This window comes from Lutjanus erythropterus, chromosome 4 (assembly GCF_056507025.1).
Source record: "Lutjanus erythropterus isolate fLutEry1 chromosome 4, fLutEry1.hap2, whole genome shotgun sequence".
Classification (NCBI taxonomy): domain Eukaryota; kingdom Metazoa; phylum Chordata; class Actinopteri; order Lutjaniformes; family Lutjanidae; genus Lutjanus; species Lutjanus erythropterus.
Window position 1 is genome coordinate 25,429,977 of NC_139320.1, and position 12,301 is coordinate 25,442,277.

A 12,301-nucleotide genomic window follows, 5' to 3' on the forward strand; every position below is an offset into this window, starting at 1 on the left:
GGCGTGCTGACCAGTATCTGCTGCAGGTAACACACTGACCAACAATAACTACCTCATACAACCCAGCGTCAAACAGTCCAAACTATCCCTTTAATAGTTTGCTATTTATCAAGCAAAGATTTTCTGTCTCCACCTTCTCAGATATGGAAATGTGATACTTTTCTTTGTTTTATTTGATTTGTAAATTGAATATCTTTGAATCCTGGACCGTTGGTGAGAAACAGAAAGCAATTTGAAGCTGTCACCTTGGGCTTTGTGAATCATTATACAAGCAAACTGATTAATTGGTTCATTATAAAATAATCAACAGGTTGATCAATAATGAAAATAATTTGTTATTTGTAGCCCTAGTGCGTTGTCAAAAAGATTTCCTTTCTTAAAGTTAGAAATTACAAACAACAAGCATTTAAAAAATATACATCACATTTATTTGTACTGATACCAAGAGTCCGTACAGAGTTGTCTTTGTCTATTGATGTGTTTGGGCACTACAGGTACACACCTGTTTCCTACTTCCATACATCCAACAGTCAACAAACTGTATCACCGAGCATTGCTTAATCACTACCAAAAACAGAGAGTTTGACAGAGCTGACACACACCACTGTGTTTTCTCTAAAGGTAACACAATGTACAAAAAGCAAGTCTGGAAATATTAAGATTCTTGGTTCCATAAAAAACTTTTTTTCTCCTCAATGTGTGAATAAGAAAACAATGCACTTATCTCTACTGAGCTTCTGCTGCATTGCTTGTTAGGCAGCCAAGGGGTAAATTGATGCAGATAAGTAATGAAAAGAAACAGGCCGGCTGATCCCTGTATTACTACCACAGCAGCTTTCGAGGAATTGTTCACGCTCTGCAGAGCCCCAGAGCTGTAGGAGCCGTCTGGAAGTGGTTAGATGCCAGTCAATGAGAGGAACACATGATGTTAAAGTAATGATTAAACAAATCTTTCCACACAATGTACACTACAGTACAACACTATCGTGATGCTGGAAAGAACTGTGCAAATCAAAATGTTCAGGGCCTCAAAAGAATCCAGGAACTTAAAAGGATGAACTCTGGAGAGCCGTGTGTTAACTGGCAGACTCAACCCCCTTTGGCAGGCCTCAGGCCCTCTGGGATGGGTAAGGCCAAAGCAAGCAGGCAGTCAGAGGGAATAAGGGAGCAAAGACTGGTGGCTCCCTTCTTGAAAATGAGGATGGCACAGTGGCCTCACCAGGAAGCTGAAGGCACCAGAAGAACCAGGACCAGTGCTGTCCATGTTAGGCTCTGCAGCCGGCAGTGCACTGAGCACTGGTTGCTTTTTGCTCGAACACCTACGAGAAAGAGGGAGAGAAAGTCAATAAAGATGAAAACAAAGACGCTAAACAAAATGCAGGAAATTCATTAATTTTTAATGTCAAATAATCCATTGATTTTTTTTTTATGAATTGGTCTCTAGGAGTCTAGTGCTGGGAAGAAAGTCTCACTAAAGGACAGTGAAGGGAAACGGAGACAACAACAAGGAAAAACAAGGGAAAAGGAAGCCGGCTGGTCATGTCACACACGGGGCTGCAAACTTTCTGCTTGTCCTGTTGCTTGGAAGTTAATTGGCTGTGCAGGAGTAGGAAGGCTTGTGTGGGCGAGGTAATTAAAACAGTATTAGCCAAAGAAAACTTGGCTGGCACAACAGCTGTGGTGACTCAATTAAGGGCAGAACATAAGATTGCTACAAAGAGGAAACAGCCTGTGCATAGAGATTGGATTGCAGAGGTCATGTCATGTCATGAGCACGGTTGAGAGAGGAGGCGGCTAACTAGCTTACCGGAGGAGGTGACCAGTCGAACTTGGGAGCTGACCGCTCCCTCTCCCCCTTCACTGAGGGCGCGCACCTCAATGATGTAAGTGCCTCCCTCTGGCAGTGAGAGCATGGTGGAAGGGTTAATGGTTCTGGTCACCTGGTTGTGTCCTCTGCCCTCTTGTTTGAGTAACACCTGCAAGACATGAAAAGTCCCTGGTTTTAACTGACAGTACAAATGATGAGCAACTTTGCTAGTAAATATGTGTGCCCTGTTGCGAAAAAACACCACTTGTGCTAAGGCTTCCCTTAAAGTTTCAACAAAAGGATGCTTTAGGAAAAATGAGTTGCATGAATCACCATGAGGATTTCCTTAGAACGTTGCAACCCTTCTTGCTCTATGTATTTGCCCTTGGCCACAGAGGTATTCCCTCGTGCCTCGCTAGAAGGTCTTTAGCAACTCTTTTCCTCAGAAAATATTAATGGACCCATAACAGTCCTTTAAAAGTGAAATAATTTGTAGAACATAAGACGATGGCTGAATTTATGGTGATTGGAGGAGGAGGAGACAACGAGGCACAGTTTTCAGGACAGGTAAACCCCACTGGACACTGAGTGATGTTATGAGTGAGTCACCTTGTAGATAGCTAGCCAGACATTGTTCATAACTTGTTTACTATACTGTTTTGGTGAAACTCGCCAGTTTTTGCTGACTCCTCTCGATGTTTTGTCCATCTCCTTTCTGACTGTCACACTGATATTTTCATATTTCTTTATCAGTTCATCTACAGTTTGTTTCACAGCAGATTTCTCTCATAGCCAAGCCAGCTAACAACTTAAAATAATGCAGTCTAGTATAATTTAACTATGATGTTAGTGAAGTGTAACCATGGTAACTCAAGTGCACATAAGCTGTATTATGACAGTGAGTGACGTGAAATTAGGGAAGGAGACAAACTAAGAAGCTTTATGCAACACTCCTAAGTGAACCCCTTATTTTAGGGAAATATTGTGCTGAAGGGCCAAACTTCAGTTTGAAACTAAAGGTGGTTTATGCAACTGGGCAATGGTTCTTTAAATACAAAGTCAAAGTTAAAGGACGCAAAGCATTTTAGGAAAAATGTCCAGTCACTGAGCATAATTTGCAGCTAAAATTTACACCTCAGAGAAGGCTTATAAAATACACAACAGTTTAAACTGATTCACTTGGATGCTGGGTTGGTGTTGGATAAATCAGCTTTTGTTTGATTTTTGTTTCAAACTGCAATGATAAAAAAGCGTTTAATTTCTCATTTGCCTCTGTCCCAGCTGGAAACCACAGGGATCATGGTTCTGTATTTAGAGCGAGCTGTCAAACCAAACTGATGGTAAAAACATTTTCTTTCGGAAACATGGATAAATCATTTAAATGAAAGGACATTACGAAAAGAGTCTTTGAAGGAATATTTTAATGTGTCTTAATGTTATTAAGTTGAACAAAAATGACTGTTCTTTACCATGTACCCAATGACGTCAGATTCATTGTCTTTTGCCTTCACCGGGTCCCAGCTTAAAGACACGTTGTTGCCCTCCTGAATCCACATGAGGTTGGTTGGAGGCTGAGCAGGAGCTGAGGAGAGAACGCAACACTCTGGGTGCAAATTCAAGCAGACTTTTAAACAGCATTTCAACCAACTGGGTCAATTACTACACTTTTTTTACGAGGGGATTTAGGGCAAACCTAACAGGTAGCCTCTATTCCATATATAGTGTTACATGATTAGTGTCACTGCTGCACTCACGGGCTTTCCTGGTCTTGGCTGTGACAGCTGCAGTGGCAGGACCCTGGCCGATGCTGTTGAAGCCTTTTACTGTGATGAGATACAGACTGTTGCCCTCCAGTCCTGTCAGGACCATGGATGTTTCGTTTTTCACTGTTCTTTGTTTCCTTCCTGACTCTTCCTGCTCGGCGTCTTTCCAGTAGCTGACCTGTCAACAGAAATTAATGACTCTGAAAAAAACACCGTTCTCAAGCCTCGTGCACAAAGGTACACATGCTTGTGCAAAATGTCAGATGCAGTGAGTAAATGTGAAACTGTGCACAGCAATGCGCACGTGCAAACAATTAACAAAGCACCTCGTATCCTCTCGGTCTTCCGGGGCCAGGATTGGGTGGTTTCCACGTGACCCTAATTTCTGATGAAGAAATGCTGTAAGCTTTAACATCGGAAGGTGCTTCCCTCGGCTCTGTGAAACAAGACAAAGGCAAAGAAAATTTATTTATGTGGCACGTTTAATACACAAAGGCAAGTCAAAGTGCTTTACAGAATACACAAGCAGAACCTCCCAAAATTAGTGATAAAAACAAGCAAGAATAAAAAAATAAATTAAAGAGACAAAGGCACACAAAGTAAAATGAATAAAAATAAAGCAAAAACTGAAAAGCACACAGGAGACAATCAAGAAATTAAGCTAAAATAAATCTGATTATAAAAACAATAATTAAAAGCGATGGTAAATATGTATCTCTTTAGCTTGGATTTGAATGTAGTCAGCACTGCTTGAAGTTTCAGTTCTTCAGATAGTTTGTTCTTCATGTGAACAGAATAAAAACTAAAGAAAGCTTCACCATGATCCTTGAAATATTTTAAGCTGATAGCAGGCAGATTTTGTCTTAGATTTAATGTGACTGCTGAAACTGACGTCTGAATCCAGGAAAACACTGAGTTGTCTGGCTTGATTTTTGGCCTTCAAGGGCAGACTATTAAGGTGAGCACAGACTTTGAGTTTTTCTTCCAACTTTTAACTACAGCAAATTTTAGAACATCCAGCTACTAATTTGTTTAATGCACCGTGGATGAATTTCCTCTAACAATTAATACTTGAAATGAAGGTCTTTGCAAGTGACAAGGTAGTACAAAGTACAAACTGTACTTTGGTGTTTCATTTTTGCCTCTCAAGATTTCATTAAATGCTTCTTTTTTTGTTTTTTACAAAATGAACAGGAACACAGACAAGGATGAAGATCTCAGGTAGATAATAATTACAATAAAGATGAAACAAAAGTTACTCCAAACCGCTCCAAAGTAAAAACAAATCATGTTTGAATTTGAACCAAACACTATTGCTCAGCTTATTTACTAGATAGACAGTCGATGCCGATCCATAGAGGAAACCATAAGGTGCATCTTTGGAGAGATGGATGAGGAAAACAACGCTGAATGGAAAAGCTATTGATTTGTCCAGCTTTATAAAAAATTCATTTACAGTTACTGATTGGTTTAGGTTACACTCAAAACAAATTGCTTCCAAAGTTAAACCATCAACTGGACTGAAAACATAAGCAACATAAAAATCATACAACTAAAATGAGACTGAGCATAAACAAAACAACTGCATCTGTTTGCTGACACAATTATAGTGGAGTGTAGCTGTGTATCGTCAGCGTACATGTGATAAGAGGCCTTAACATTTTGAATAATATTTGGTAACAGGAGCATGTAAAGATTAAATAACAGGTCTGAGAATGGACACTTGGGGAACTCCACATTACTGGAAAACGCTCTGATGTGCAGCTACAAGTCAAAATGGTGAAAATCATTTAAAAAAAAACAACAACTACTAACTCACCCCCTTCTGCAGAATGGATGACGACAACTTTGCTGAATGGCCCATCTCCCTTATTGTTGTACACTCCGACCTTCACTTCGAACGGGGTGAGGGGAGGGAACGTCTCGTCCCTGTATTTGTACGTCGTAGAGTCCGCTGAAGTCACCATCTTCTCCTTCCAGCCTCTGGTTCCATTGGCACGAAACGCGACGATGTACCCAAAGCCCTCTCCGTTTTGGAACTCCTCAGACACAGGCTGAAATATCAGGAAGAGAGCGAACAATCATCCTGGAGAGTCTTTCACTGAGATTAAGTGCAGACTGGCTCACAAGCACTCCAGCTCCGTGACTGAAGTTGCATTATTTGCACATTTTCTCATTTGAACAGCTTCTTCTGAGCAACAAGGCTCTCAAGAAAACAGCACTTTTTTTCCTTTGTGGTAGTCACAAATAACCAGCTTTCAATTTACTGTAACTGTCTGCCAGTGTTAATAAAGATGCAGTCAGTCTTGAGTAATGGAAACAAATCATATCTGGCTCAGTTGTGCCCATTATGTAGCGATTTATCTTTCTATGTCTGACAGGAGGATTTTTGGGGACCCAGCTTTTGTGCCGGCTTCGATACTTATCAGTGGGTTTTTCTGAAGTGGTGAAACTGGGAGCTGTCTTCCACAGCTGCTCCGTGCTTAATCAAATCAAATGCCAATTTATTAAGTGAGCTAGAATTTAATTAAAATGTGAGCTGCAGGGATTAAATCTTTGGCTAAATTTAATAAATGACAAACACCTGTACACCTGTTCTTGGCAACAAAAATCACTCTTGCTGTAATGTGTTGATTTGCATAGGCTTCAAAGCAATATTGTCCCCTGAAGGCATCACCCAAATTAGCCATGTAGTCTGCAGAGGGATTGGTGGTGGATAGAGATGTAGTTCACTTTTCATTCAACGACCAATCACCATGACTGCCTAATTACAGGGATGATCAGTGAAAATGAATTAGCTTCCATCAAAGTTATTATTGGAGCTGGCAATGCTTTTAAAGGGATGCCAAGGAATATGGGTCTTTAAAAAACAGCAGGAACAAATTAGCTGGTTAAGTCTAGAAACACTTGCGGGTTTGGGAATTGAGATAGTCAGAGATAAGAGTGGATACAGTGAGGAGGCTCATACAACTGAGGTAAGTCTTGTGGATGAAATTGTGGGTCCTGCTGGGCTCGGTGACGGTGACTGTGGGGGCAACACTAATGGCTCTCCCAATGGCTCCCCGAGAAAGAGCAGTCTCTCACCGTCGACTCTAATGAGACGGCTGAATGAAGCTGCAGAGACTGTTTAGTCATTCATCCTGCTTAATAACCCTGCCCACCATGGCCGTCCAGGCTCTGACAACCCTCCACAGATGATTGGAGAGGCAGAACTGCCACGCGCTCACATGCCTCGACTGCCAAAAAGGGCTAACATTCCTGCTCCGTCTCCTTTAATATCCATCTCCATTGATCACTGACGAAGTCCTGATTTATTTCCAAAAGCATTTAGCAGAAACCAGAAGAAATAGGGCAGAGCGAAAACGGCTTAAAATGCCAAGTACCAAAAAGGAGGACACTGCACAAAGTGGAGCATCTCAGCATTGTCCTGTGATACTCCTGAAAACTGACAGACTTACTGATGGGAGACCAATTATTGCTCTCAAAAATTGGCAGAGAGGAAACATAATTTTTCACTCTGTGCTTCAGAAGTAAACTGATCAGATTACAAAGATGCATCAATAAAAACAAAGGTGACTCTTCATTTGAAGGGGTGTGCATAATACTGTTCTGAAAAACTTTTGACCGTGTAATAAAACTTAATGACATTCAATCCAAGTCCAGGTCACGGAAAAATATTCAAGACACACTTATAGAGGTCTCATGATGGCCAGTGTCAAAACCAACAATAAATGACAGTATAATGTGATGTTAAAACATGAAGCTTAACAGTTTCTTCAAGTTGGATTATGTCAAGTTGTCATAACAAAGATATCTCAAACAATGTCAACTTTGCATTAAAAATGACATACTGGACTGAATGATACGTAACGACAACAGTCATAAACACTCAAAGACTCCTCTATGTTCATGACAGGTGTAAAGACATGGTTATGACAGGCTTATGTACATCTCTTCAAATCAAGCATCGCCAAAACAATCAGACTAAATCTGACTGAATAATGTTCACGCTCACTTTTCCTCTTGTTAAAGAAACAAACTGTTTCTATCATGGAGGTTTGTAACTGAGAAGCTGCGGATATACAGTTTCCCGAGCTTCATCAAGAGGATCCCTAAGAATTCTGAGCAAGAAACTGCGCCACTGAGAATCACTTTTTGTAATTACTCAAATTCATGCATGGCTTGAAAGGACCCTTCATTAGGATTTTGCGTCTTACGAAGCACCAATCATGGTTTTGTGTAACTTTAAGTATCCCTTGATTGTTCTTTCAACACGGGGTCCAGTATTTATCTGTAAGGAGGTCGTCATTGTGTTACACTAGCGACTCTAATGACACTCTTGAGTTATAAATAGGAAATGGTCTACTCGCAAACACCATCCCATCTGGAATGGACATTATCCCCCATAATGTGCCACCGAGGGGCACTTCTCCTCATGTGAAGGTTATCTTCCCAGTGGCAGTTGGGCTCCCATACTTAATAACTACAAGAATAACTGTCAGTTGCTTCCACATCTGTTCACCGTTCCCCTGTTAATATATCCTTCAACTGATCTCAATTGCAAATTCTCAGCTTTGCTCATAGTAATTCTGCACATGCTGTGCCCTGAACCTGGCTGAGAGCCAAGCTGTCCACTTGGAAACTGTTCAGACTAATATCCTCTTTACTTGGTGTGTGAGATTTATTATATTTTCTACAACCAATGTCAAGATTGAGATTACAAACAGATATTCATAAACATCCCTGGATTTATTGGGAACGACTCTGAGATTCAAGGTTAATCATCATTGTGCCTCACTGGTGGGACCAAATTTAAAATTCACAACATCTTAATCACTCGCCTGGCTGATGCAGCTCGGTGTAATACACGGCCCAGCTGGCCTCCTTTAAGCTCTGTCAGCAAATTCTGCAATTGTGACCAAGTTGTGCCCTCAAACTCTGAGACCCGGGATGGTTAAACAAATTTCCAACAGAATAAAGAAGGACCCTGTTTAAAATGCAATGAGCTGTGATCCTGGGGTTGTGCTACTCTTAATGACTAAAGTGGGAGTTTTTGCCCCGCTTGTAATGACAATTTGCACAATTAATAACATTTGGACTCAAGTTGTTTAAAGCTTACAATCAGGAGAGCCAGTGACAGTGAAAACAGCATGCATGTGTGTACACGTGCTGGAAATATACAGAGTGAGGGCGTCAGTTTCTCTAAATCCAAAGTTCAACATTACTTTTAAGTTAGAGACCACAATTTGATTAGACTTTATGAATTAGACATTTTTTACTTTTCACTGACAGCTATGTCATTGTTAGACTGTCAAGTTTTGGTTTGTGAAGATCAACAGATCACTGGTTTTATGCCCTGACAGCTCAGGATGGCTTCAACGCAGAGAATGAATTTGACTGTATAACTGTAATCTACATGACTGCATGATGACAATAAAATTGGCCTTTACCTTTACCGACTGTCCTTTACATTTTCAAATTCCTCTTTAAAAATACAGTGTATAAGGTAGTGTTTATTTTTTCTTAAAATGTGCCGAATGCTGCAAGAAGGTGGAAGTGAAGTTAAAAAAGAACATATAATGGGAGAAGTGCCAGTTCTGCCTTTCTCCTGGAGTCTTGAAATCAAAAGCATTTCAATCTATTTTCCATTTTATATTGAAAGTGTGGCACCTCTCACACTGTATGTCTGTAATCCACAGATTATCCACAGATAATGTATAAATCTGTCAGTGGTCATTATCCTGTATGTGTTCAGTAATTTAAGTCTATTTGAGGTCAGATAATCAACATATTGTTCTTGTTGTATGTGTTTGTTGTAGGCTTTATGTGTTGTAACAGTATATCAATTTCTGCAATAAAACGTGTGGTCTGGTCAATTATTTTATTTCATAAATGATTGCTACTGGCTGCTGCATTGTTTGTCTTTTTTTTTACTGAGTTGAGGAATGTAAAACCACAGACTGACGGGCACAGAAGATGTACATACCCTCTTTTCTAACTTATTCTCTAACAGAACACGTTCTCCACACTTGACAAAAAGAAAGATATAAGTCAAAGAATCAATCAAACAATATCTTAGTTAATAAATTATGTATTAAAAATGAGTGTTCACAGAATTACAGTCCTCAGGGGTAAGCAGGTATAAGGACCTTTCCAGTATAGTCCAGAAAGGGTTCCCAAATATGAAAAAACTTGAATGGCTGCTCCTTGAGGCAGAAGCTTATACCTTCTAAAGGGATAAGTTCCATGGTGCTCTGGATCCAATATGAAACCACAGGGACAGTGTCTGAAATCCGCTGAAGAAGAACACATCCCTTTGCACTAAAAAGAAGCACCTTAAAGCAGCTTCAGTGAAGAGGAGCTAAGGCTCACTGCTGCTGACTGTATCCCAAGAATGCAAAACACAGGTTCATTAAAAATAATATCAATTTCTTTACACACGTTAACCCAGAAGTCATTAGTAAGGGGGCAGTGACAGAGACAATGGAAATACAAACCTTCAAAATTTTATGAAGGATTAGCAAGCGAAGGATTTGTTGTGTTTCAGTGGGGTAATCTGGAGACTATATATGACCTTAAATTGCAGCTCCCTAGCTTTGTTGGTAAATAAGCATTGTTTTTGTTTCGAACTTGTACAGAAATAATTCAAACGTTTGTTACAAAAGACTATTCATGCAAGTAATTTGCACGTTTCGGTCACAGTCAGGCAACTTTATTTTACCTCATTAAAGAAGAAAAACAGAAGCACTTTAAGTTAGAAGGAAAAACCAATCTTACATGGAAAAAAAATGCTGGACATATCAGATTTATTATTTAACGACATTCTTTTTAATATTGCAATAGATTCTGCAGCATGGTCTTTTTATTGTGGCATTATTGTATCTTGAGTTTATAGTATTGTTATATGGGGGCTGTACATGTTACAAATCCACAATTTGACTTGACTTTCAGCTTTTAGGTCATAATCTGATTTGATTTTAGACATTCTAGTCTTGATTTTGAACAACTGTCATTTACATTTCCAAATTCTTCTTTGTAGACTAACTTTAAAAAGAGAGTCTATAGTGTAATGAATGTGATGATGACTGCTAAGCCACACTGCGTCGTCTTTGAAGTGTTCTCTTCTTTGGATCCCTGCTGAACGCCGCAAGAAGTCAGGGGGTGAAAAAAAAAAAGGTAGAATCGACAATCTGGCTTTCATTTCAAACACTGAAATTGAAAGCTCATTTTGATCTATTTAATATTGAAAGTGTGACACCTCTGGTCCCTACTAATTTACTATTTACTAATCCTTATACTGTATTATTTGATGTAGTGATGACTCTATTTCCCCTGAGCCCAATCTAAAAAAATCTTTAACTGATACAGGTGCTTCCTTTTTACAGCCACTTCAACCTCTGATCCTTTGGAGAAGCATCCTGCCCTAATAGACTGAAGCACTTTCCCATCTGGCTTGTTCCCTCTCTGGAACAGTTGAAGCCTTTCTTCTCAGGCTCAACTGCAGAACGCTGCAGCAGATGGGTCACCCATGTCTCCCCTTTCAAATGGAAAAAACTTCGCCCGGATGATGAGTGCTCACCTGAGCTGCCTCGCAGCTCACCAGGCACTACAACCTCCACCTTTATGTTATCCCACTGGATCTAATGTGCATCTCTATCGCTTTTTTTTTTCCAACAGAGGGGTCACAGCTTCCTGGAAGTTCAGCGCATCCACACCTGGGTGATTTTACCTTTGTCTCTACAGCTGTGCTACTGAATAGAGCTGCTACAGTAGTGATGTTACACTATGTGTGCTCCCTTTTCTAGCTGGATACTATACCTCCTGATCATGGTGGAGAAGTGTGGGCATGCTTTTCCGACTTTGGAACAATCATTCAGGAACAGGTTAAGACTTAGTGGGGAACGCTGACTAAAGCTAAATTCAATCACAGCAGCATGCAGTCACTAATTAATTAAACTGCAGGTTGAATCTCAAACACTAAACTGTGTTAAATGCAACAATTAAGAAAGTTGCTCATTTAACATTTCCTTTGAAACTTGACCTCCTTGACTTATCTAATATACTTTTTATGATTTTTTTTTATTTACAGCCTCTCTGTTCACAGGTAGAGGGAGGATTATTATATGCGTCTCATGTAGGTGCAAAAAAGGGGGCTCATTCACCTGCACATTTACTACACTCCACAAAAGTTCAATAATGAAAATGTTTCAATCCGACTTTGATCGTCATCAGGCCAGAATGTTCAAACAACGAAAACTACACTTTAACAGGTTAACACATGCTCTGACGGCAGGTGTGTGTAACCATACAAACTACAGAAAATGTTAATAATTCAATGAATAACACAGAAAATTGTACACAGAGAAAAGCAGTAACACAAAACCCTTACTTCAAAACATCAAACATTATTATAGCAAATGAATATGAATACATGCACTCCAGAGAGAAAGTTTTTAACATATTCACTCTCCAGAATCTCACACCCAGAGGTCTGAATCATTTCCACTAACATAAAAATGGTGCCTGTATTATGATGACTACGTAAATATGTGTTCCAGACCTTGACACACACAGGACTGGGTATCGTTCAAAAATTTTGAGTGAATACCAGTACCAATACTGATGCCTTGGCTTTGATACTGGTGTCTGAGCGATATATAATAATACGGTGCGATGACTCACTTTACAGACAGAAGCTGTGCAAAGATGTGGGAGCAGCTGCAGAAACTGG

General features: G+C 39.9%; 1 protein-coding gene across 1 annotated transcript in view; it reads right to left on the bottom strand.

The window, feature by feature from the left end:
- Positions 1 to 405: 405 nt before the first annotated feature.
- The window catches only part of cntn5 (contactin 5), a 169,005-nt gene continuing 157,109 nt past the window's right edge, over positions 406 to 12,301 (bottom strand). Inside the window, exons 19-24 of the mRNA XM_084717428.1 lie at positions 5,390 to 5,624; positions 3,897 to 4,006; positions 3,562 to 3,748; positions 3,277 to 3,389; positions 1,808 to 1,976; positions 406 to 1,319 (exon numbers count right to left, since the gene is read on the bottom strand). Of these exons, the coding sequence (XP_084573554.1) occupies positions 1,216 to 1,319; positions 1,808 to 1,976; positions 3,277 to 3,389; positions 3,562 to 3,748; positions 3,897 to 4,006; positions 5,390 to 5,624 (918 nt within the window). The 3' untranslated portion in view covers positions 406 to 1,215. The remainder of the gene's footprint in view (positions 1,320 to 1,807; positions 1,977 to 3,276; positions 3,390 to 3,561; positions 3,749 to 3,896; positions 4,007 to 5,389; positions 5,625 to 12,301) is intronic.